Source organism: Melozone crissalis, unplaced genomic scaffold (genome assembly GCF_028551555.1).
Source record: "Melozone crissalis strain CALT ecotype California unplaced genomic scaffold, PUWL_Pcris_2 ptg000018l_1, whole genome shotgun sequence".
NCBI classification, from domain to species: domain Eukaryota; kingdom Metazoa; phylum Chordata; class Aves; order Passeriformes; family Passerellidae; genus Melozone; species Melozone crissalis.
The window spans coordinates 46117652-46140684 of record NW_026535796.1 but is presented as its reverse complement, the minus strand read 5'-3'; the positions used below and the strand labels follow the sequence as shown (position 1 = coordinate 46140684).

The following is a 23033-nucleotide window of genomic DNA, read 5'->3' as shown; positions in this document are numbered from 1 at the left end:
TTTACAAAGCAAAAGACAGACTCTTTCTAAACACCACTCTGCAGCAGAAAGGCTTTTGACTGATAATCCAATCTTTTCTCAGAAAAGCAGGACGGGTTTCCCGTTGGGTTGCTGGAGAGCTGCAGGGGCTGCAGTCGCTGTGGGAGTTAACTGCTGCACCACGGCTCCCCACTGGAGGAAGCTCACCACAGAGCTGCCCTCTTTCTTCATCCCTGTTTGTTATTTCAACAGACCCAGCAGCAGCCAAGAGCAGAGAGAATGAACAAATGGGAATAAAAATAAGTCCTCTAAGACACGCAAAGCATTAGCCAGTTCTTTTTTTAATCTTTCTGCTTGGCCATATATCTATTGTGTTTTAGAGCTGAAATAGCAGAGGGGTTTCTTACAGCAAAGCCAGATCAAATGCAACCCTTGGGTGAGCATTTTACTGTATATACCAGCCTCTAAACAGAAGTGAGGGGGCTGCTTTGCTTTATCTTAGACAGGAGTTTGTCCTGCAATGAGCCACAAGGTCAGAACAATTCCATGCTGAACAGCAGGGTCTGAGGCCACCAAAATTAAATATACACTAATCACAGGTGAACTCCAACCATTTAGGCCCAATGGTTGGATAGGTAATTTCTGAGTCACAGAGCCCTACTCACATGGCAGCTACAAATGCCTTAGGAAAAAAAAAAAAAAGGATGGTTAGGGTAATGCTCCCCATGGCAACCCAAGCATCCACACAGTGAAGCTGCTGCAAAAAGAGGATATCTCTGCTTTGCTCCAAGGAGGCTCCATCCCCCCAAACCTCTTCTAGAGAAGGGGATCTACACAGCCCTGACAAGTACAGCCTGCTCCAGAAACAGGAGCTTGTGAACATACCACTAACACTATGTACCTACACATCCCTCAGCTTTATGCAAAGCCATTTTGGCATTCCCAGCAGCATTGCTTGGAATGAGAGTGCTGCTGCATCAGCAGTCCTGGGCCCTACAGCCTGAACCACAGGTTTCATTCAGGCCAATTATAGCACATTATAAACAGAGGATCCTGCTTGTCTTGGAAGCGGCACACAGCGAGCGAGAGGTTCTGCTGCCACAAATAGCCCAGGAGCTGGTGAGGACAGGCTGACATCCACCAGCCTGAGAAGTGCTGGGGTTAAAATGGCACCAACAGGGAGCAAGGAGGTGTCCCCAGCCTGGCCAGAAACTGGAGTGATTAAGTCTGGGTACCAATCCCCTATGGGGCAGGCTCTGCTTTAGCAAAACCTTTATCCTCCTTATCTACAGAAAAACTGAGCTTTCATCCTGAACCTTCCTTGAACGTTTCAAGTAGCAAAATTTAATAATCACAGGTATACTTTTACAGACAAACAGATGATTTTGTAAGGGTTTTAAGGCATGTTCATGATATACAATACAAAAGGCAGGCAATTCATTGGTTCTTAGGAAACCAGGGCAACAAATTCACATTGAATTCAATGAGGCGTCTGCTCAGAGCAATTCCCACTGGGGAAGCCATCCTAGTCTCTAATTATAAAACACTGCATCATTTTTCTAACTTTTGAATATTATTGATTTTTTTTTTTTAGGTGGAGAGAGAAATGCCAAGTGTGATGTCAGCAGGCAGCAGTACCTGGCACAGTTGCTCTTTCCCGGAGCAGAGCACTGAATGCCAAGTGAAGCATGGCTGGATATTGCACAATAACAGACAAGATATGCTGTGCATATTTGGGGCAATGGACACAAGGGTATGACCCCCTGTGCCCTTGGGGGTTGCTCTGCCAAGGCCAGGTTGCTATATCATTATGATAAGGGTAATCCTGTTGGGCAAACACATCAAACAAATAGTCACTCCTGATTGCAGACCTTGTCTAGGCAGATCTAAGCCTGGGTTAAAAATGTGCTGAGTGTTCAATCCTCTGGCACAGCACACCAGGGGCTGAGAGAGGAATATGTGGGGGCTTCTGTGCCTCAGGACCCCAGGCAGGCACTCTCTGAGGCTCAGGCTAATTCCTGGAAGTATCTAAAAACTGCAACAGAATAAGTTCCCTCTCTTTCCCCTTCACTTCTTGTGTAGAAGAGGACAGATGACTCTTATGTCAGCCTGTTTTGCTTCTATATTTATGTCCTGCCTCAGGCTCACAATGTTCAGATCAGATGCAATCCAGTCTGGTCATATTAATACATCTGGGAAAATATTTTTAACAACCAACATCAAGCTGAAGGCCAAGATCGTCCACAGGCACCGGGAGCTCTCTGACCCCTCTTGACCGCTTGCTTATGAAACAGAAAGGCTCCACAAAAGGTGCTCTGTAGACTTTTAAGGGCCAAGCACACTTTTCAGCTTCCCTCTGTAATGTGCTGGATGAAATTTAATCTCTGCTGTAACTCTGGGAATTTCCCTAAATTTCCAAAAGGCTGAATGTGGCTCTTCTATTACAGGTGCCAAAATCAAGGCCTAATGAGACATGGGCTGTGAACCCAGACAAGGTGAAGAGGACACTGATGACAGCCTGTGAGCATCCCTGAGGGCCTGCAAAACACCTGCAGCAGAAGGAGCTCATCACCTTGCTACGCACCTCACACTGCCAGACCACTTTATCAAGGAACCAGAATAAAAAATAAGTTTCAAAGCCTAAAAAATTGGGTAATCCCACTAGTGGGAAACATCAACAAATCCGTGACACCGCTGAGACAATTATTCAGCTTCTCATCAGCTGGGACTGATGTCTGACAGCAGTCACCCTTAAATTAAAGGGTGACTTAATTAAACCCTCCTACAGAGCCACTGGGGAGATTTCCTTTCCAAAACAAAATGTATCAGAGCTTCACTTGGCTCTCAAGAATCAAAAATGGTTAAGATTGGAAGGGACCACTGGAGGTCATCTAGTCCAACCCCCTGCTCAAGCAGAGTCCCTGGGAGCACATTAATCTGGATTGTGTCCAGGCAGCTTTTTAATATCTTCAGGGAAGGAGACTCCTCAAGGTCTCTGGGAACCTACTCCACCAAGAACCATTTGGATGCAGATTTTGGAATTTGCTCAGCAACAGCCAGGAAACAAGAATAACATGAAAAGGCTTGCTCACTTTGTTGTTTCCAAAGCAGATTTTTCTTTCATGCCATGGATCAGGATGGAGCTGACCCTATAACACAGCAGAGAAAGCAGAGCAGCCAAGGTTATGGGTAGCTCTGGCTCAGTGTGAAATGGTGATTCACACAAAGTCAAGCAAGCAGAGACTGAGTGTAATACAAATGAAGACTGAGGAGGAAGAAGATGTGGATGCAAGACAGTGCAATGGTGAGTCATGAGAACAGGGCATGGTTCAAGGCCATGCCTCCTGCCCTGGACAGGGCAATGTTGTCTGATGATTCCAGCAAGGGAGTCAGGAGCATTGCCCCAACCTAGATCACTGCTGACTCTCTAATCAGCTGTCTTGTTTATCAAATGGAAATAGCTTTGCACTTTCCAGGAAAACTTCTGTATCTTTTCCAAACTGATTTGATATTCTGAAATGAAAGGACAGCACTAGTGAAAATGCTCCCCTAAAAATTGGAGATGGGCAAAGAGACACACAAAAGGCATGTGCATGACCCAGGTGTTACAGACCCAGGTGGATATAGGAGGGAGGTGCTCCCATCTCTGCATCTGATGTGCAACAGCCATCCATGGTGAGCAGCCCTCACTCAGCACCATGCAGGAAAATGTGCACTCCTCCTTATCAGGCAGCCCCAGGCAGCTTCCCCTGCTGCCTTCCCATCCCTGGTGCTGCAGGCAGCCAAGGGCCCTGAGATGACAGAAATAAAGGACAAGCTCATCGGGGAAGCAGCAGCAGCAGAAGAAATGAAACTGAAAGGTTTCTGAGAAAATATTTGTGTGAGGCTTCCACGAGGTGTCAGCAACAGCTATTCTTCATCAGAGCTGAACAGAGTGCCTGGGGCTGCCATCCACCTCCTCACATGGCATGTCCTCACCAAGGGAGAACAAATCCTGTCTAGTGACTGCCAGCAGCTCTGCCACCGTGTCTCTGCACTGCATGACCAGTCCCTGTCCCCTGTCTAACACAGCAGAGCAGAGGGTTCCCCACACTGAGCCCAGGCCCCAAGGACCAGAACAATATACTTGCAAATTATCCCTGACAGTGTTACTGCACCCTGTGTGCAGGTGGGATACTGGTGGCAGAGAGATTACACTGAAGATCAATGATGTACCTGTGGTGAGAGGGGGATATACAGTGTGTCTATTCCAGCCCAGCACCCCTGCCACAAAACCCCTGACTCTCCTCATTCCTTACTTCACTCTGAAGATGTGCAGTTTTAGCTAAACAGGACATAGGAATTTCTCTCTGACTTGTTGATGAAGATCCCAGAGGCTAAAAGTGAAGTGGCAGCTGTGCTGCTCCAGCCCACCAGGGATCTGAAGCTGTTGTCCAAACTCTGCTGACCTTTGGTGCTGAGCCTGCCTTTTTCCAGAGGAGACTGGTAAGTGTTCAGAGTTTAACCTGTGTATGAATTCTTTGCAAGGACTGGAGTAAACCCTGTATCCTTCAGCTCTATTCAAGAATGAGGGATGTACTCTTTGCTCATCTTCAATCTCATGCTCAAACCCAGCACTAGACTTTGTTCAGTGTACTCCCTGATAGTGCCTATTTTTATTTTGCTTTTAATTACACAGTCAGGTCCATTATGTCAAAATTATCCTGCCCTCAATTTGATGAAAGCCTTAGGAAGCAAATGACGTCTGCCACAAGAAATGGCAGAGCTTTTCCCTCTGTCCCATTACGTAGTTGGGGTTTCCGTAGTATTAAGAAGGTTTTAGTTGGTCACTGGCTGGAGAAACCAAAGGATCAAGGTCCCAGAGTAGGGTGAAGATGAAAATAGCTCTGAGAGAATACGTCACGTTACTTGGATGTGGCTGCACAGATAGAGTAATCCCTGTCATGTGCCAAGGAACCTGTGATAAGCCCTCTCATAGTCAGATTGGTAATAAGATCAGCTACTTAATTCAAAGTGATTAAAACCAGGCTGGACTGCAAACAAACACATCATGTTCATGGGTCTCTGCAAAAAAATATACATATAGAAAAGTAAAATTTTTCTGGGTTGCCCTGTTACATCACTAGTGCTAAGCACTGCACCCTATGAACAATTTTGGGGCCAAATGTAATGCAGTGCAGCCCACAGGCAGGCTGCCTTTCCTACAGACAGGCTCCCACTTCAAATGTATGTGACAAATACATTTTTTAACAACAACAAAGGGTTACTCACCAGCTGCAAGGCTGAAAGGACTTGGCATGCTCTGGCCTATTTTTAAGCCAGTGCTGTGGCCAAAGAACACTATGGTTGTAACCATTCCCACCACCTCCATAGGAGAGCTTGGCCTGTGAATAATACTCCCACTCCTACACCAAAGACATTAATTTCCCATGAAAAAGCCAGTTTGGCTTTGCTACTGTGCTAATGCCTTGCCTTTTGGGCTCTGACTTGCCCAGGTATATGTGCAGGATGAGTAGAAAGGGCTGGGCAACCTGACATCACCAGACTGGACATCCAAATCAAAGGCAACATCCTAGCAACAGCTAGAAAAGGATTTGGTATTCTCATCAGGGCATCCCCCAGAGCAGGAGGCACACGGAGATGTGGTGGGTACCACTGCCATCAGCAATGGGCAGCAAGGCACGGGCAGACAGAAAGGAAGGGCTGCAGAAGCAGCAGTTTTTAAACCATTTCTTTCACTCCTGCACTTTGTATCAATCCATGGCTGCAGTGACAGGATGTGACTGACAGGTCAGTGCCCTGGTGGCAGCAGGGAGTGGTGGAGCGGCTGCCTTTAATGGGTTTTCACCTGGAATCGGAAACAAGCAGTGAAAGAGGATTTTCTGTGCCGTGGCTGACATCCAGGAGCCGCGGTGGATCCACAGGGATCCTCCGATGACGAATTGTGCTGACAAACGCTGGACGTAATTCTCCCCAGCAAAGCAGATCAGTGGATGTTATCCTTCTATTCTTTTCCCTCAGATGTGGTCAGCAAGAGTTTTTAAGTGTGACAGTGTCCTGCCCAGCTCCCCCCACGTATCTGCACCCCCTCAGAGATCCCCAGGGTTTGCTGTGAACATTTCTTGGCAGGGAAGAAGTTACAAAGCAAAGCAAGCACAGTTTAGGCTTTGTTTCCCTGGCTGAATGGGGGTTCAGAAGAGGCACAACAAAGGGGATGGCTGTTCCTCGCCAGCTTCTTACTCATCGTGGTCATCAGGACAGTTGGTAGCATGATGTGGTCCCCCTTCCTGCCTCCCCAAGCAGCTTCACAGAGAGGGCTGCAGGGAAGCAGAGCATTTCAGCCCGTCTGGTTATCCCCCTCAGTGTGCACAAGTGTCTCCATTCCAGCAGCAAACAGCAGCAGCAGGACAACTCCAGGGATAGAGAAATCAGAGCTGTGGCCTGTGAATCCATCAGCAACTGGCATTGCCCACATGCGGTGGGATGCCAGAGAGTCTGATCTTCCTGATTGAGAGGACAATGGCTGCAAGAGGGGGACACACTGGGGCCAAACACAGAGAGGAAGAGGGAAATGGTCTCAGGGGGTCAAGGATGGCGCAGATCCCAGTATTTGCTATCAGTAAGGAGGCCTTATGAGAGAGCAGATCCCAGTAACGCAGCACTTGCTTTCCCAGTGTGTGACTGTACACGTGCATTTCAGGACCAAGGGACTGCAGGTGCCCAAGGGGAGCCCCTGGTGCAGGGCTGTGGGCAGTGCTGGGCTCACCCCCCCACCATGATCATCTCCCTGCTCTTCTGTAGCCTAAAACCTGACAGGTGCGTGTCAGAGGGAACGGCTGCAGGCAAATGTCACTCTCCGGAGACATCCCAGAGACACAAGTTTAGCAACAAGCACGTGTGCACACACGTGTGCTGGCCGAAGGGCAGGGCCAGGCCCCCGCCCGAGCCACCCACAGGGACCAAGACCTGGCACAGGCCAGGCTGGGCCCTGCCAGGGCGGGCACGGAGGTGTGACACCGCCTGCCCCGGCACACGGGGATGTGACACCGCCTGCCCCGGCACACGTGTAGCCGGGCACTGCCCGTCTGCAGAGGCCGGGTGTCCCACAGCCGCCGGGCACAGTTCCTCTGTGGCCCAGACACCGTGTGCCCTTGACCCACGAGTACACGTGTGTCCCGGATCCCGCAGGCTCAGGATCCCATGGCCCCGGGATTCTGCGCCCTCTGCATCCCTTAGTCCCAGGGCCCCACACCCCAGGACACCGTGTACCTAGACTCCATCCCTTTGGGACCTCAGAGCCCCGCACTGCTGGGATCTCATACCCCGGGAACGGCGATCCCTACCCCCCCGGGACCCCACACGCCCGTACTTCAGGAACCCCATGTGCCTGTGCCCTCCCGCTCCTGGAAGCCCCGGTTCCTACCGCCGGGACCCCGCTGCCCGCGGCCCCCGCCCCGCGGCATTCCCGCCCCGCCCCCGCGGGACTCCGAGCCCTCAGCCAAGTTTCTTGGAACTTTGCCTCCCGTGACGCACGCGCCGGCGCCGGGCCCCATCCTCCCGGCGCAGCCAATGGGCGGCCGGGGCGCCGGGGCGGCGGCCAATCGGCGTTGGCCGGACAGTTCCCCGGTCCTGACCGACCTTCACCGCCCGGGCGGGGGGGGGGCCATAAAAGGGCCCCGCGGCGGCGCGCGGCGCTCCCGCCTCCCGCCCCTCCACTGCGGCGGACACGGCACGGGCGGCACCGCGGGACCGGCGGGGAGGTGAGCCGGGAGCGGGGGCAGGGAGACAGGCCGTTCCCGTGTACCGAGCCCTGTTCGCCAGGGATATGGGCGTGCTGTGCACTGCCGGGAGGCCGTTCCCTTGTAGCGGGTCTCCGTGCACGGGAATGAGGGTGTCCAGTGCACCGCGGGGAGGCCGTTTCCCCGTACCGGGCTCCCGTGCGCCAGGGACATGGGCGTCCTGTGCGCTGAGGAGAGGCCATTTCCTTGTACCGGGGACACGGGTGTCCCGTGCAGCGGGAGCAGGGACGGACAGAGGGACGGAGGGAGGGAGGGATGGCGATGCCGTGCTCCGGGTGTCTCCTGCACCGGGGTGTCGCGCCGGCTCGCTGTCCCCTGCACCGGCGGGGAGGCGGGCGGGCCAAGCCGGCGAGCCCCGGAAGCAGCGCGGGGAGCCCCGGCCGCCCGGCACTGACCGCCCGTCCGCTCCCGCAGGTCCGGGCCGATGGTGGGAGGCAGCCCCCGGCGGAGCCCGGCCGCACGCCATGCCCTGGAGCGTCCGCTGGGTCGGCGGCTGCGGCGCCCAGTCCCAGAAGCAGTGCAAGAAATCCTCCTTCGCCTTCTACCAGGCGGTGCGGGACCTGCTGCCCGTCTGGTTCCTGGAGGACATGCGGACCATGGAGGTGTTCCACTGGGAGGACGGGGGCAAGGTGAGCGTGTACTCGCCCTCGGAGGCGCTGCTCTACGCGCTGGTGCACGACCACCAGCCCTACGCCCGGCACCTGCTCACTAAGTTCCCCCAGAGCGCCCTGGCCGTGCCCAGCCAGAGCTTCAGCTGCTGCCAGTCGGCCCCGCACCTGGCCATGGCCGTGCGCTACAACCGCGTCCGGGTGCTCTTCCGAATCCTCAAGGCCATCCAGACCTTGCCCCCGGCGGACAGAGCCGCCCACCTGGACCGGCAGGGCTGCAGCCGCGTGGAGGGCGGCAAGACAGCGCTGCACATGGCCTGCGAACTGGTGCGGCCCGAGTGCCTGCTGCTGCTGCTGGGGCACGGCGCGGCGCCCTGCCTGCGGGACAGCGCCGGCGACACCCCCCTGGACACCCTGCTGCAGCAGATCTCCCACATGCCCGCCGCCAACATGCGTGCCAAGCTCCTCTGCCTCGACTGCCTCTTCTTCTTCGTGCCTCAGGACCTCGAGTTTGCAATGAAACGGCAACTGTTGGACAACCGGCGGCAGTGGCAGGACCTCCTGGGAGAGAGCAGGTTCCAGTGCCTGGTGGGCTTAGCTCCCCCGTCGCTGTTTGTCGGAGCCATGCGTGTCTTGATCAGGACCATTGCACCTGAGCACTTCCCAGAGGCTCTGGATAATCTGCCTCTGCCTCATTTTCTAAAGCCTTTGGACTTGAAACTGGAGAGCTAGAGGGGTGGTATGAGAGCCTCCTGCTCACCTGACAGAAATAGACTTGTGCTAAAAATGTATCATTATACAAAGCTGCTAATGCAGTGGCCAAGTATCTGTTTTACTGAGAACAGTATTTTTTAAAAGAATTGTATCTGGCACTTTAAAATATATTTTATTTAAAGATCCTTGTGGTGAGGTGAGGGCCATGCTGCATTTTATAAAGATGTTCTATGGCATGTACAAATGAGGGTTTGGGGAAGAACATATTTGTAAATACATCCAAATAAACCAGTGGCAGATGTGATCAAAATACAAAACAAGCAACTGAAAACCCTGGAGTGGCATGTGCCTTGGAAAAAGGTGTGCAGGGTGGGGGAGTATCTTTTTGTTAGGATTTCCCTGTTACATAAACCTTGTCCTGGAACAGGATGACTCCTTTTTTTACAGCTCTCCTAATACATCTTGGCAGAGATGCTGGGTTTTTTTAAAGGCACAGATGAAAACTTCCTCGTCTTGTACACAAGACCAAAGAGAAGCCAGATACTGTTACAACTTCCCTAAACAAGGCTGCCAAGGATGTGCATGTGAACAAAATGTATTTTAAAATATGCATAAATAACAGTTGGCTTCCTTGTAAAGTTGTCTCTGTTCTCCTTGGAGGGCCAAGGTGTTTGTTTGTTGTCAGGCAGAGAGAGATGGAGCATACGTGTTGCTGTGGCCAGAAATGTACCTGCCCCAGCCAGGCTGGCCCCTGCAGCCCCTGTGTGATTGCTGCAGGGTGAGGAGGTAGCACAGGGCAGGGGGGGCAGCCTGCTGTTCCCAGGGGATGTAAGGAGGTGTGACAATGGCCCAGGATCCTAGACCATGGCTTTTTCTATGGATTCTGGCCACTCCACTGCCACTCCCATCAGTGTGTGATGGCTCAGGTTCAGCTGAGAGCACCATGACAGTCTTGGTGTTCATTCTGGGTGCCAGAGGAGTAGCTTGGATATCCAGACTTTCCCCAGCTATCCCTTCTGAGATGCTCCAAGGTAGAAACCACATCCTCACATCAAAAAGCCCTTTAGGGGTAATGTCCTGCTTCCAACATTTTTATTTTGACCAAGCAAAGGGTGCAGCTTCAGTTCCTTGCCCTGCAGCCTTTACTCTTCAGCATTCTGGGCAGTCCCTGTGTGACTGGCACTGTCCCTGTGTGCTCTGCAGGGAGCTGTGCTGGCTCCATCAGCCCTGCAGTGATAGTGATCTCCTAGGACACAGCACTGAGCCTTGGCTCTGTTCTTGGAAGTTGTCATTGAAACTGGAGGGTTTTGTTTCAAGGCTTAAATTCATAGCCAGGGAGCTGTTTGCCACTTGAACTATTTCAGGACTGCTGTTCACTCCAGGGTCATCAAGGAATTGGTGTGCTTAGGAGAGAAGAGCTATGGTCAAGGCACAAATTTCTTTATTCATTAATTAATTTTGGTTAAGGAACAAAAAAGCCACAGAATTAGGCACTGTAAGCTGTTCATGTTTCAGCAGAACAAAGTGGTATTTAATCTAAAATAATCTCCATACTGCATGCACAATAAAAGATAAGCCATGCTTCTGAAAATGGAGAAGAAACAGAAAGAAGATTGCTATTCTTAGCCTGATAGCACTGAAAATGTTTCCTAGAAGAGAAAATGTTCCTTTTTCCTAAGAAACGAAGCTGATAGCTCAAACCTATTATCATGGGAAATTCAAATCCCTTGCTGGAAAACATGGAAAAATTCTAACTGTTCTCTTCAGCTTCCTTGTTGGTTTTAAAAATACAGAAATCGAGAGAACTAATCCTAATCTTCCAAATCTAGCCACTTAAAAAAAAATCTATTTTGCTACACTATTCATTGGAGTATCTGTTCCCCATTGCTTCTGTAACAATGGTGTGGAAACATCTTTCCAAACAGACAAGTAGTAAAGGAGTCAGGTCCAACTTGCACATGGCAAAGTTTCCAAGGTGAGATGGGGGAAGAGACAGAGCAGGGGGTGGGACAGAATGTTTATCAGCTCTGCTGACAAAGACATAATGAGCTTCAGCAGTAGGGGGGAGTTGTTGGTTGGTTGAACTGGAAAACACTCCTGTTCCCAAGCTGTGAGGGTAATTACACCTTGGAACAGCATAACAGGCTGGGCAGGATATCCCACACCTTCAGATGAGCCCTTTGACAAAACACCAATGCAAAGACTGTCCTGTGACCCCCTGGAGCCCTCCCACCACTCTGCGTAATTAACTTCAACAAACAGAACTGATCCCCTCAGCCTGCTGGGTGGGTGCAGAGCCAGCTGCCTGCTGTGCCCTTCCTGGTATTCTGGGACAGGATCACGCTTGGGGCTGAGCCCACGCTGGGGTGGCTCTGCCCAGGGTCCCCACCAGCCCTGGCTGTGTGTGGCTCAGTGAGGTCTGCCATGCTTCCTCTGGAGAGGAACTGGGGGCAAAACAACCAGTGAGCACATGGATCACTCACCCAGCTGGGTCCAGGCTTGTTTTTCAGACAGAGTCACAGCTTGCAAAAAAGGCTGGGGCTTCTTGGCATAGGAAACAGAAGTCTTTTGTTTATAGACCAAGCAATAGCAGCATCATCTTTCCTCAGACTGATCTGCCAGCACATCTCTGTCTTCTGCCACCTTTAGGGCACAGTGGAGTGCAGGCTCCACAGCCCATTCAGTTTTCCATCTCTTGGAGAAGGCTACCAACAAAAATACCAAGAAGTGCCAGCTGCATCACCACTGACAAGCTTAAAAAAGCAAACATGGGCAGTGATTATGTCACTGCAGAAGAGAACTGGGGTGCTAGAGCCAGGAAGCTGCCACAAAGGTGTGAGAAAGAAAATTCACAAAGTCCTAACACCATGGGAGCAGAGGGGTAAGGAGATAAAACCTAAAAGCTTCTGTCTTACCTGCACATGTTAATGTTGTCACACATGGCAAATTACTCATCCATAGGAAATGCTTTCCAAAAGCAGGCAAGACAGTAGATAGAACCAGCATTCCTGAAAAGCTTGGTTAGAGTCAGTCCCCTAAAAAACTACCTTCTGCCAGGAGACAGTGATGAAATCTGATAAATATGTCCCATGGGTTGCTCAAGCACTTTCAAACCAAAATATTCAGATACTACCCACCTTGTGGTTTTATTTGCAGTGACAGTGAATGAAGCATTTTCATTCAGAAATCAAGGGGAGGGAGGAAGTACTGAGTTAGTTTTGACTCTGCAACTGACTCCTCTCTGCAGTTCCCGAAGTTTACCCTGCCTAGAGTCTGCTGAAGGAGATGAAGTCTACTGTAATTTTGGGTAACTTGTTTAAAAGATGGGTTTGTGCTGTTTAACAGTCTTCTTTCATCCTGGCACAGAGGCAAGGAAAGAGAGAGACTAGAAAGGGGCCAGGGTGCCAGGTTTGTTTCCTAATTTCCTATTTGTCCTATGTCTGGTGTCCAAGCCATATGGGTTTTTGATTTGCAGTATAAGAAATCTACTGACATCAGCAGATCCTTGAGCATTGCATCATCCCATCCAAGCAAACAAGGCACTTGTGCCATGTGCTTAATATTTAAAGAGCGCTCTAAATCCTTGCAAACCAAGTTTCATAAGATTTAAGTTAATAACAGGACTTCCATCCCTGCCTGGTGTCAGCACATGTCTGAGGCTACATAACCATTAATTCCCAGGCTGGTTTCAGTGGACTCTCCTCCTCCTCCACCTGAAATGTGTGAAAAGGAGGTTCTGCTTATGACTTGCTCAGACCACATACAATTGTCCTCTATTGTCTACCAGGAATCTCCCCTGTGGTGCTGCAAGGCTGCTGCTTGCACTGATTTACTCCTGCCCTTCCCACCGCACAGGAACAGGAGCACGTGGAGCACAAGAGTGGAAGGAGCTGAGCTCCCCCACAAAACCCAACTCAGCAGGAAACACAAATACAGTTTGCAAAAACATCAGAGATCCCTCCCTGCTGCTACAAGAAATGGAACCAAGTTCAGCTGAGGTACAGAGATTGCCCCCACTTGCCCTGATGACCTCTGAATTGACCAGTATCTGTTTGCCTAGTGGTTTAGTTGATAAATGAAAAAAAAAAATCACATAAATCAGCAAAGCTAATTTCAGAAGCCTCAAACAAAGAGAAACTCATCATGTTCAGGAATTACTGCTAAAGCCAGGAGAACCTGGTTATCTAATGACCCAGGCCAGCAGTTCTTCTGTTGAACTTATCACATCTGATTGATTTACAGTATCTGTTTTCAATCCAACTTTACTTTATTGATTTTTAAACAGTGGTACATCCAAGGCTCTCTGAAGAGCCTGTAGCTGAGCCAAACAAAGGTCCCATCCAGCTAACCTTGATCTCTCGTCTGTCCCTAAACCCCAAAACATCCCCTGCCATCAATTCTGTAAGAAGAAATATTCTTTTCCTAATACAAATGTGAGAGTTGACCAAAATGGATCTGAATCAGCAAAGAGGCAGAGACAATTCAGAGAAGCAAGGAAGGCAGAGAGGGATTTTGATCTGTCCCACACTTGAGCTTTCTGAGCAAGGTTTTAGCAAGTCTGAGCCAGTAATTCAGGATCCTGTGTGAGCTCCAGACCCTCCAGCCATTGTAAGGTTACATTGCCTGCCCTGCCAATCTAATGGGAAGCAGAACAAATCAACACTTCTCCTTCAGGAAAGCAAATAAGGCCTGAAAAGGTCAATTCCCCAGTTCAGGAGCCATGGCAAGACACCTGCATGCCTGGGATGTGAGGGGTGGCCATGGACCAGTCTCCCCTTCTCTGTGCTCCCCAGCTGAGGCAAACACAGGGACAATGCATTCCATGGGCCTCAACAGGGAGATGAACAATTAATGCTGGACAAGTCCTTCCCCAGGAGAGGGGAAAGCAGTGGAAAGAGGCCAAGGAGAGAGAGACTTCCAGGCAGAAAGGACCTGACTCAGCCAGGACAGGGGGCAGCTTCCAGCACCTTCCCTGCACAGTGTGCTGAGTGCCACAGCTGCTCTGGCCCAGTCTCATGGCTCTGAGGGCACATGGGCTGATGGGCTGTGCTCCCAGCAGTGGCCAGGCTGGGGACACAGACCTTGACTCTTTTTGGAAAACTGGGCAGCCCCACCTTCTCTCTCAGCCAGCAAAGCAACTTTGCCCAAAATCGTCCCTCTGCTCCTTTGTTCCAGTCCCAGTGGTAATTACTGTTTTGATGTAAGGGGTGGTTTTTGTCATCATGCTCTAAATATTCAGGCTTTATTTTATAATCATTAGGGGTTTTTCTTTTTAGCCATTCAAGTAAATTGTAATAAACACAATACTACATCACACTCCTATTTTTAATGTGATGTCATTTTCCTGACAATGTTTGAAGCAGCATTTTAGAGCAAAGGCTAAAAGGATAAGTAATTTCTAACTCACAGTAAGAGAGAGAATGAAATCCCTTGAGGAGCTCAGTTTCTGAACATGCTTTCCTCAAAACCATCTGCTAGTGCTCTCCTGCTCTCTCCCACTCCTGCAATAGGGACAGCTATTGATGGTTAGTGACTCAAAGGGACAAGGCAGAGGGATGCAGACTCTCACACTGATTTCAGTCCCTTGCTAATGCCATGCTCTCTCAGGGCTGTGGCCAAAGACAGGCTGAATAAAATTCCCCAACTGGTAAAGGACAATCTGAACAACGCCTTGTCCACTTTTTCTGTGAGGTGAGGGGCGCATCACTTCTGGTAACATCTGCAGGCTCTCCCAGCAGGAGCAGGACTGGGACCTGAAGGGCCCAGAGCTCAGGAAAACTGCTGGAAGCACTGTAGGGCCAGAGAACCATGGCAGAGCTCTCAGTGCTTTGGGAAAAACACTCTCATGTCAGTGGGAAGAACGTGGCACTCCTTTGGGTTTGCCTGCTCGTTCAGATGCCCAAGGTTTGACTCAGCTTTGCTGCTGCCTCATTTTCCCCACCAACATCTGTGGTTAGACCACAAATGCCCTGGCAGAAAAACACCTTCTGAGACAGCCCTGAGCTAAGAGCTGCTGGGAGAGCAGAGCAGGTGAGTCACTCACTGAGTCACTCAGCAGGTAGAATATTTTGAAGGATAAAACCAGGTAATTTCCTTCAGAGTGAAATGCCAGCTACCCATCACCCAGGCTGCCTTCACTGTGGAGAACATCAGGTGAGGTGTTGGGGCTCTGTACAACATCCTGGCCAGAGACAAGCAATTCACATCCACCATCATCCTCCCAACCTTCATGACAGGTCAGCTAGCTACCACCCCATCAGCCAGGGCTGTGGTATCAAGCTCTAGGTGAAAGACTCACGGTGTAATTCCTCATAATCCTTTGCTCCAGTCAGTCTGGTCTCTATGAGACCATAATTCTTCCTGAGAGTCACCACCCCAGACTGGGTGTGCAGAGGGAAGCACTCCACCCTCCACTCTTTCTGTCAGCAATAAACTCCTCCCTCCAGCACAGCGTGTCCCCACACTCCTGTCTGCCACTGAGCCCTCCCAGCACTTCCAGCTGCTCTCAGGAAGCACAGGAAGCTCACTACCAGCATGGCAATGGGCAAAGAGCATCCAGGCTGTCCTGCACTGTTCAGGACACTGGGTGAGCCCCAGCTCCCCAGTGAGGTCAGGCCCCTGTGGAAGCACAGGGCAGGAGGCACCTGGGGCTCTGGGAACACAGCATGGGCAGGCACTGGGGCCAAGCACCTCAAGACTGTATAATGAACAGTCCTTTTGGTCCCACATGGCATCAGCTGTGCTTACACACAGGCTTACACATGCCTGTGGTACTGAGCCCCTGCCCACCTGATGAGCATCCAGCCCACAGCATATCTCCTTTTGCCAGTTCAGAGAGATATAAAGCAGTTAAATTCCAGCTTCTCAGGTCAAACTTTTCCAGAGTAACATCAGCAAACATTCTTATCAGTAATATCTGCAAATATTCTTATCACCAGAGGTCTCTGGCTCAGTATTGCCTTTAACTCTTTAACTCCTCAAGTCTCCCAGGCCCCCACAACACAGGGCAGACAGCAGCAGACCTTGCCCTGCAGCAGGCAGCTGCAAACAGCATTTTTGCTGGTACCAGCCCAGGGCTGTCAGGCAGGTGCTTCTGCTGCACAGCTGAGCCCCTTGGGGCTAAAGAAGAACCACACTGCTCTGCTCTAACAGCACCACTCTCACGTGTTCCCATCCTCTCTCCACTTCAGCTGAATGATGGGGGAGGAAAAATGGGGAACAAATTACTCTGCTAGCCCTGACAGTGAGGGAGTAATTTTCCAAGCTAGAGCCAAACAGAAGAGGGAAGAACTGACACAGAGCTTGGCTCTACCCACCTCCAGCTCAGAAAGAAAAGCTCTGCTGAGCAAATGCTGTGCCTTTCAGAGGGTGCTAAGCAGCACTGAGTGCTCACTCTGGGAGGTAATAAGTCCCAGCTGGTAGACTGGATCTGCATCTATTCACCTTTTCAGCATTTGCAGCTCATGCATGGGAAGTGGCACTGTGCCGTACCAAACCAAGGACACAGAGCTGAGAGGGTATTCGGAAGTCTTTTGTTCCAGAATCAAAAGAAGCCTTTCCTGCCTCCTACTTGGGATTTGATGCTTTAGAAACTGGTTGCTCAGATACCAAACAAATCTTGTGTAGATTCCCTATTAAAACAAAAGCATAGAAATTTATGTAACCAAATCCCTGCTTTGGACTGTGACCTTACCAGCCCCTATTTATTAATTAGACTACAATGAAGCTTTACTCAGATCCAAACCTGACACAGGTGCAGCTCACTCTATAGGACACACCCTTGCTCATGGGACACATACCAAACATGCTGTTTCAATCCCATGTTGGCCACAGGTGACCTTAAATTCAGTGTGGCAGAAAGAGATGTCCTACTTCTCTCTGTTAGCTGCTGTCTGTGAAGAAAAAAGCAAGTTTGGCTATCGAAGCCAATGAATTTCAGCTCAGCTGGCAGAAGGGCTGCACCCCCTGTGACAGCAAGTCTTGAGCTCTGACACTAAGGAAAACCCATGTCCTTTGTGGTATCAAAACATGAAACTAGCACAGTGCTCCTGGCATTTCTACCTGCCTTCCCAGCTCCCAAGCCTCTGCGAGAGAGCTCTTTATGGGTTAATGGGAAAACACAGCTCTCCTGGTCTGTGGCTCACTTTCCTGTTGCTGATGGATGCATCATGCTACTCTCAAGCCCACACCCTCAGTGTAAGCTCCGTGCCTGACATCCTGCTGAACTGGGTAGTGAGGCTCACCTCACTCACCTCACTCTGGTTTGCTCCTTTCTGAGCGGCCTCTGGGAACTGCCTGACGTGTCAGTCTGTCAGCAGCAAACCTTCAATTCCTCTTTCCTGTCTGCCTGCTCTCCTTCTTAATCTGCCTTTAGGTAAAGATAAGTGTATTGCTGATTTACCACAATAAACACATGAGATGTCTGGGTTTGGGGAAAATGACCAGGTAATAAATAAAAGGGACAGCTCAGGCCTGCTGAAGTCAAAGACTGACACTACACATGAGCATCCTCTTGTGGAGGGATCACCTCTGTGGAGAAAGACTATTGGAACCAGCACCTAGAGCTTAACTATAATATATTTACTACACAAGTCTAACCATTTTTCTTTTACAAGTCCCCCATATTGTTGTAACGTCAAATCATCAGTGGTCAAAGGAATATTTCTTATTTATGTTTGTGACATACTGATTCTGAAAATAAAAAGACCAACTCAATCCCCAGATATATTATATCTCTTACAGGTGATGTCACATGTTATGAGCCTGCTGGTGGGATTGCTTTTTTGCCTCTTCTACAATAAAAAACACTTTCACACAGGCCATCAATAAGCCCTGAATGTTCTCATGGATAAGAGAAGTGCTGGAGGACTGATGTGCAAAACTGCTGTGTGTTCACAGCACCAAATGACTGTACAGGCCATTCATTGATGAGCTGGACTAAGTGATCCTTGTGGGTCTCTTCCAACTCATATTATTATTCTGTGATTCTGTGAAAATGACATCAAGGAAGATGCACTCATCCTTCACCTTCAGAATTCCTGACTTTCTGCTAACATCATTCAGATCTAGCAAGGAGAACATGAGGGACATAAAAGCACTTAAAGAAGTGAAAACAAGGTGATACCACCTACATAAAAGAATCAAGCAAAGCAACAGAACATTAAATGGCTCTGACAAATAGATGTTCTTATTCTTTTATATAATTACAGAGTTTGGTATCTTTGTCCAATGTTAAATGCTTTATGGAATGGAACTGCAACCATTTCCTGACAACACAACCTAATAAGTCTTATGATAAGGAATTGCTTTCTGACATTAAGCCTGTTTCTTCTTTCCTCATTCATCTTCCACAGGTCAGAATTACTCTCTTCAACATTCCCTGAAATCATCATTTTACTTCTACTCACTCTAGTAACCGCAGATTAAGGCAGGTGTTCTTTCAAGGCTCTTCCACTCCCATCCCTGCCCCCCTTCCCAAGGAGGAGCATTATCTCTGCTCATACTGGCTTGTCAGAATGTCCCTTCTGAAATCCAGGTGTTTCCAGCTGTTTGCAGTAACCTTGATGTGAACACACCAATATCAGAGGGAAACAAAGTCACATCAGCACTGTGCAATGCAATGCAAAAGACTTCTCCCCAAACCAGGAACAAATCTGCAAATATTATCCAAAACTACTACCACAGGCCTCCTGTGACTTGGCTATCTTTTGAAAAGATTTGCTCCTATTTCCCAACCAGTGGCATAAAATGGCTTCCAAAGATATTCCTTATCTGTGTGGACTACAGCAGAAGCATTGAGATAAAGAGAGGGGGGAAAAAAAAGTTCCTTCCCCAAGTGTCATCCATATTAAAATTTTACGAGTCACTGCCAAAGAAGAAAGACTATCACATTATAGAAAGAAAATCCACTTGTTTTGCAAAATCACTTGCTTGGGATGGCTTCCAAAAACATCTTACTTGGCTGAACATAAGCAGAGTTGCCTCCAGAGATGTTATATGGCAAAGCCTACTAATAATATTCCTGAAGCCTTTCCAGGGTCCATTGTAGTGAAAGCTTTGCCATGAATAAGGACTAAATACGAAAGACAAACACTCCAGTATTCCCTACTTGCCTGGCTATGCTTTCACAAAATATTTTTTTTTCGAAATAGTAAAAAAAAAAGGTTTTGTTTTTCCCCTAGTCAGCGTGGTTATAACTGTGGCCAGTATTTCCTGAGCTTTACATGAGAACTGAATTCAGATATTCTTAATCTAATTAGGAAAACAAGCTGAATATAAGTCAAGTGATCAACAATATCAGTGCTAATAAAAATAAACTCAGATTTCTTTTATTTTTTATGACACAAAACCCAGCTGATTTAAACTCTGTGTTTTTATTTTTTGGGGAGAAAGCAATGTTCATATTCCCACTGCAGCAGTGTTTCTGGAGCAGAGATTCTCCAAGATGCTTCATCAGGCACTGCCAAGTGGATGGACCACATTTGTTTAAAGAAGCATACAACTTCTGTGGTGCTTTCTATTAAAAACTACATGAAAAAAGTGCAGGAAAATCTACAAGGAAGTTTAAGTGGTGACCCAGGTCAACTGACTCAAGAATTTGGGAATAGCTATTTTAAATCTACTCACTGTGAACAAGCTGTACTTGTAAAACTGAGAGTAACAAAAAGTGAGAATCTTGACTGCAAAATGCAAACAGGGTAAGAATTTGCAAATCATCTAGGTGAGAGGCCTAATTGTTGAGTCCATTAGACACTGTATTTTAAAAGTACCCATCTCAAGGTCAGAGATGGGTGCTTGTGGAAAATTACTGTCCCTCAATGTCCTAAAATAATCATAGATGGTAGATACAATACAGGCTGCACTGCTCCCCTCAATATTTAACTTTTAAAACTAAAAACTGCATGAAATATGATGAAATTCACCCTGAGAGAGCATGAAGAAAGTTATATTTATAATAACAACTTACCAGGGATGCAATTTGTGTCTCTTGTGCTGATGTGTTCCACCCTGGCTGACTTTGGGAGCTCTAGCAGGGAACCCTAGACTTAAAACAAGAATCCTTAGAGACAGACCTAAAAAACCACCCATTTGTCCAGATCTGCAAAAGATTCCTCTTATCCCCCACAGAGGCTGGCAAGACTCACCAGAGAGGGAATCCTGTGTAGGTGAGGAGCCTGCCCATGCTGCCCTGAACAAATGTGCTGAGGGAGACTCTGAAGTCTGAGCTCTTGGCTGTACAGTTCTGCAGAAACATTGTTATTCTTAAGGTCCCTGAAGCTGACAGCAAGATAGATGCCAACCTGCTTCTAAAAGTGGCTCTGAGAAATCACTGGTTGCATGATTGTGACACTCAGGGATTGAACGAAGCACGGCCTTTTAAGTGAAAGATGAGCTCACCTTGCTTGGTATGCTTTGAAAACTCATCTGGGAAAATATGGCATCTTTCACCCATTTAAGAAAAAAACCCAAATATCTGTTCCCTTCCACCTCAAAAGTCTTCTATTAAAATCAGGTTTAAGAAGTCACTACATTGTAAGCAGCCAGCAATGGTGAAAAACATACTGCAGAGGACTAAGGACAAGGTTTAAGTTGACACAAAGCCCAGCTGGTTTAAACTCTGTGTTTTTATTACAATTCAAGCTAAAGTAGAAGGAACTGCTTCACTTCATCCCTGGACCTCAACTGCCACCCTACGGCAATTAGAAATGGCAAGATGGGGGGAAGGAAAGAAGGTGCCATACACAACGCTGTGTTTACTTCAAAGGATTTGCTCTATATGGGCAGCATGTAAACACATGAAAGGACAGGAGAAAGATCTCCCCACTCAGCAGAGAACAGTATGAAAAGCCATCAGCAGGCCTTAAAAGCAGGGAGATTCAGCTCCCCAGTGCATCCATTCCAAGCAGAGACAAACACAGGTTTCAGATTTTTTTGTAGCTGTTTTAAACTGCCAACCCCATGTTGGCAGCATTTTAAGTAATGAGCTAATGAGACCTGAAGCCCAACAGATCTCCTACACAGGTACCTATGGCATCAATGTTAATATTTAACAAGGTCAGCATTATTATTACAGCAATTACAAAGAGAACCAACAGTGCTAAACATGTTATTGCAAAGTATTCACACTGATCATTTACCAGGCTCTCCTTAACTTAAAAGGTCTGACTTTCCCCACAGCACCATGGAACACAGTGCAGGTCCATTGCTTCACATGTTTTTGTCCCCAATTTGGAGTGCTGGGTGTGGCTCACAGAGGGAACAGACCCTCGACCATCTGTTGAGGCACAAAACGGATTTAGCAAGACAAGCGTGGGAGCTGAGCAAGTAAAATCTCAGTCATTCTAGCAATTACCCTCCTTACTTTGCACTTCCCATGATCAGCTGGCTGGTCTGTTCCCTAGAACAACCAGGGATTGTGGGGTTTCTTGCTGGCAGTTGCAGTTTTTCCCCTGCAGCTCAAGCAAATTCATTCTCTGTGGTACATCCCCCTGCTCTGCAGTGAGGCACACGTGCCAGGAATTCTGCTGGGGGCTTCCCTGGAACTTTCCTCCCAGCCTTATTTTTTTTTTTTCTGGGAGAGATCTAGTTAACTTGATCTTCCATCTGACCCAACAGAGCTTAGCTAAATTCATCCAGCCCACATTTAGGGAAAAATACAGCAGCATGGAGTCATCTGTTGAGTATTCTCATGACTCCTCAGCAAGGAGTCATCTGTTGAGTATTCTCATTTCATGCTTCAAGAGATGTTAACACCTGTGTCACTTCTCCATCCCATACACCAGATACCTCTGCACACCCTTAACCTCAGAGAGCTCTCAGCAAAGGCTCCCACACTGATTAGACAGCAGGTCCACTGAATACAAATAAAGCACAGTGCAAACCCAAGATGGTAAGTACAGGATGGTAATAAAATTCTGTACACATCTTTAGGTACATTTTCCCTGGATATGAGATTCAAAACATAAGTGTTGTAAATGGAAGTCTCCTTCCTTTATCTGCTCTAAGTGTATCTCAGTGGAGGTTATGAGAAAAGTATATTAAAATGGAAAAACAAGTCACTGGTTTCTTCAGTATCAAAATAGTGAATAATGTTTGAAAGATTAATTCATAACTGCAGCTCCACTCAGTGAAATTCAGCTGTGTACTATTCAATTCCTCTATCAGAATCACAGGCTATAAAAATCCCTGTATTTAGAAGCAATTTCTGAGGGCCAAAATGGAAAGGGCATTTTTCCCTTAAAATACATTTTTGGTATTTTAATATCATTGTTATCATCTTTTACAGAACAGAAACCAAAGCTTTTATATATGTACATATACATATATAAAAAGTCCACCATCCATAAGAACACAAAGATTCTCGAACAGATCTTTTCTTTTTCTATGCTTTTCTTCTTCCACTAGCACCAAGAAGGATTTTAACCTTATGGCTAATACAACAATTTGATAGATATATTTAAACAGATTTCAAGTCAGGTAGACTCAAAGACCAAAGGAGTCATCATGGTAATTTCACTCAGGTCTAGTGTGATACCAGCCACAGAACATTCTAAAACATTTTCTGCACTAAACCCAAACCTCACTTCCCATCTCAATTTCAAGCAGTGAGAAATCCATAACTGATAAACCCAGATATTGCTATAGCAGACTAGGGAGATAATTTCATTCTTCCAGACATTTTAATCTTTATTGGTAGAGCTCTGGTTGTAGTAATTCACAAAAGATAATGACTGCAACTCAACTTTCGCTTTCCAGTAATTAAAATCCAGTCCTATATATTACAAGTTCTCTTCTGTCCTGATGTGAGATGGCAAACTACAATAACTCATTATCAAAAAATCAGGGTGATCTACCTTGTTTGGCACAGGATCCATCAGTCTTTCCCAGCTACTTGCCACCATAATACTGTTTCCAACATGTAACCTTGGCTTTC

At 47.9% G+C, this 23033-nt stretch overlaps 1 protein-coding gene across 1 annotated transcript; it reads left to right on the top strand.

Moving 5' to 3' along the window:
- Positions 1-7729: 7729 nt before the first annotated feature.
- ANKRD9 (ankyrin repeat domain 9) lies at positions 7730-9786 on the top strand. The gene is made up of 2 exons (XM_054275952.1): positions 7730-7739; positions 8193-9786. Exon 2 carries the CDS (start codon positions 8243-8245, stop codon positions 9116-9118), a length of 876 nt encoding a protein of 291 aa, XP_054131927.1. The 5' UTR covers positions 7730-7739; positions 8193-8242; the 3' UTR covers positions 9119-9786.
- The last annotated feature ends 13247 nt before the right edge of the window (positions 9787-23033 follow it).

Bases quoted from the DNA above. Each gene is read 5' to 3' on its own strand.
- ANKRD9 (XM_054275952.1), top strand. From the start codon at position 8,243: ATGCCCTGGAGCGTCCGCTGGGTCGGCGGCTGCGGCGCCCAGTCCCAG.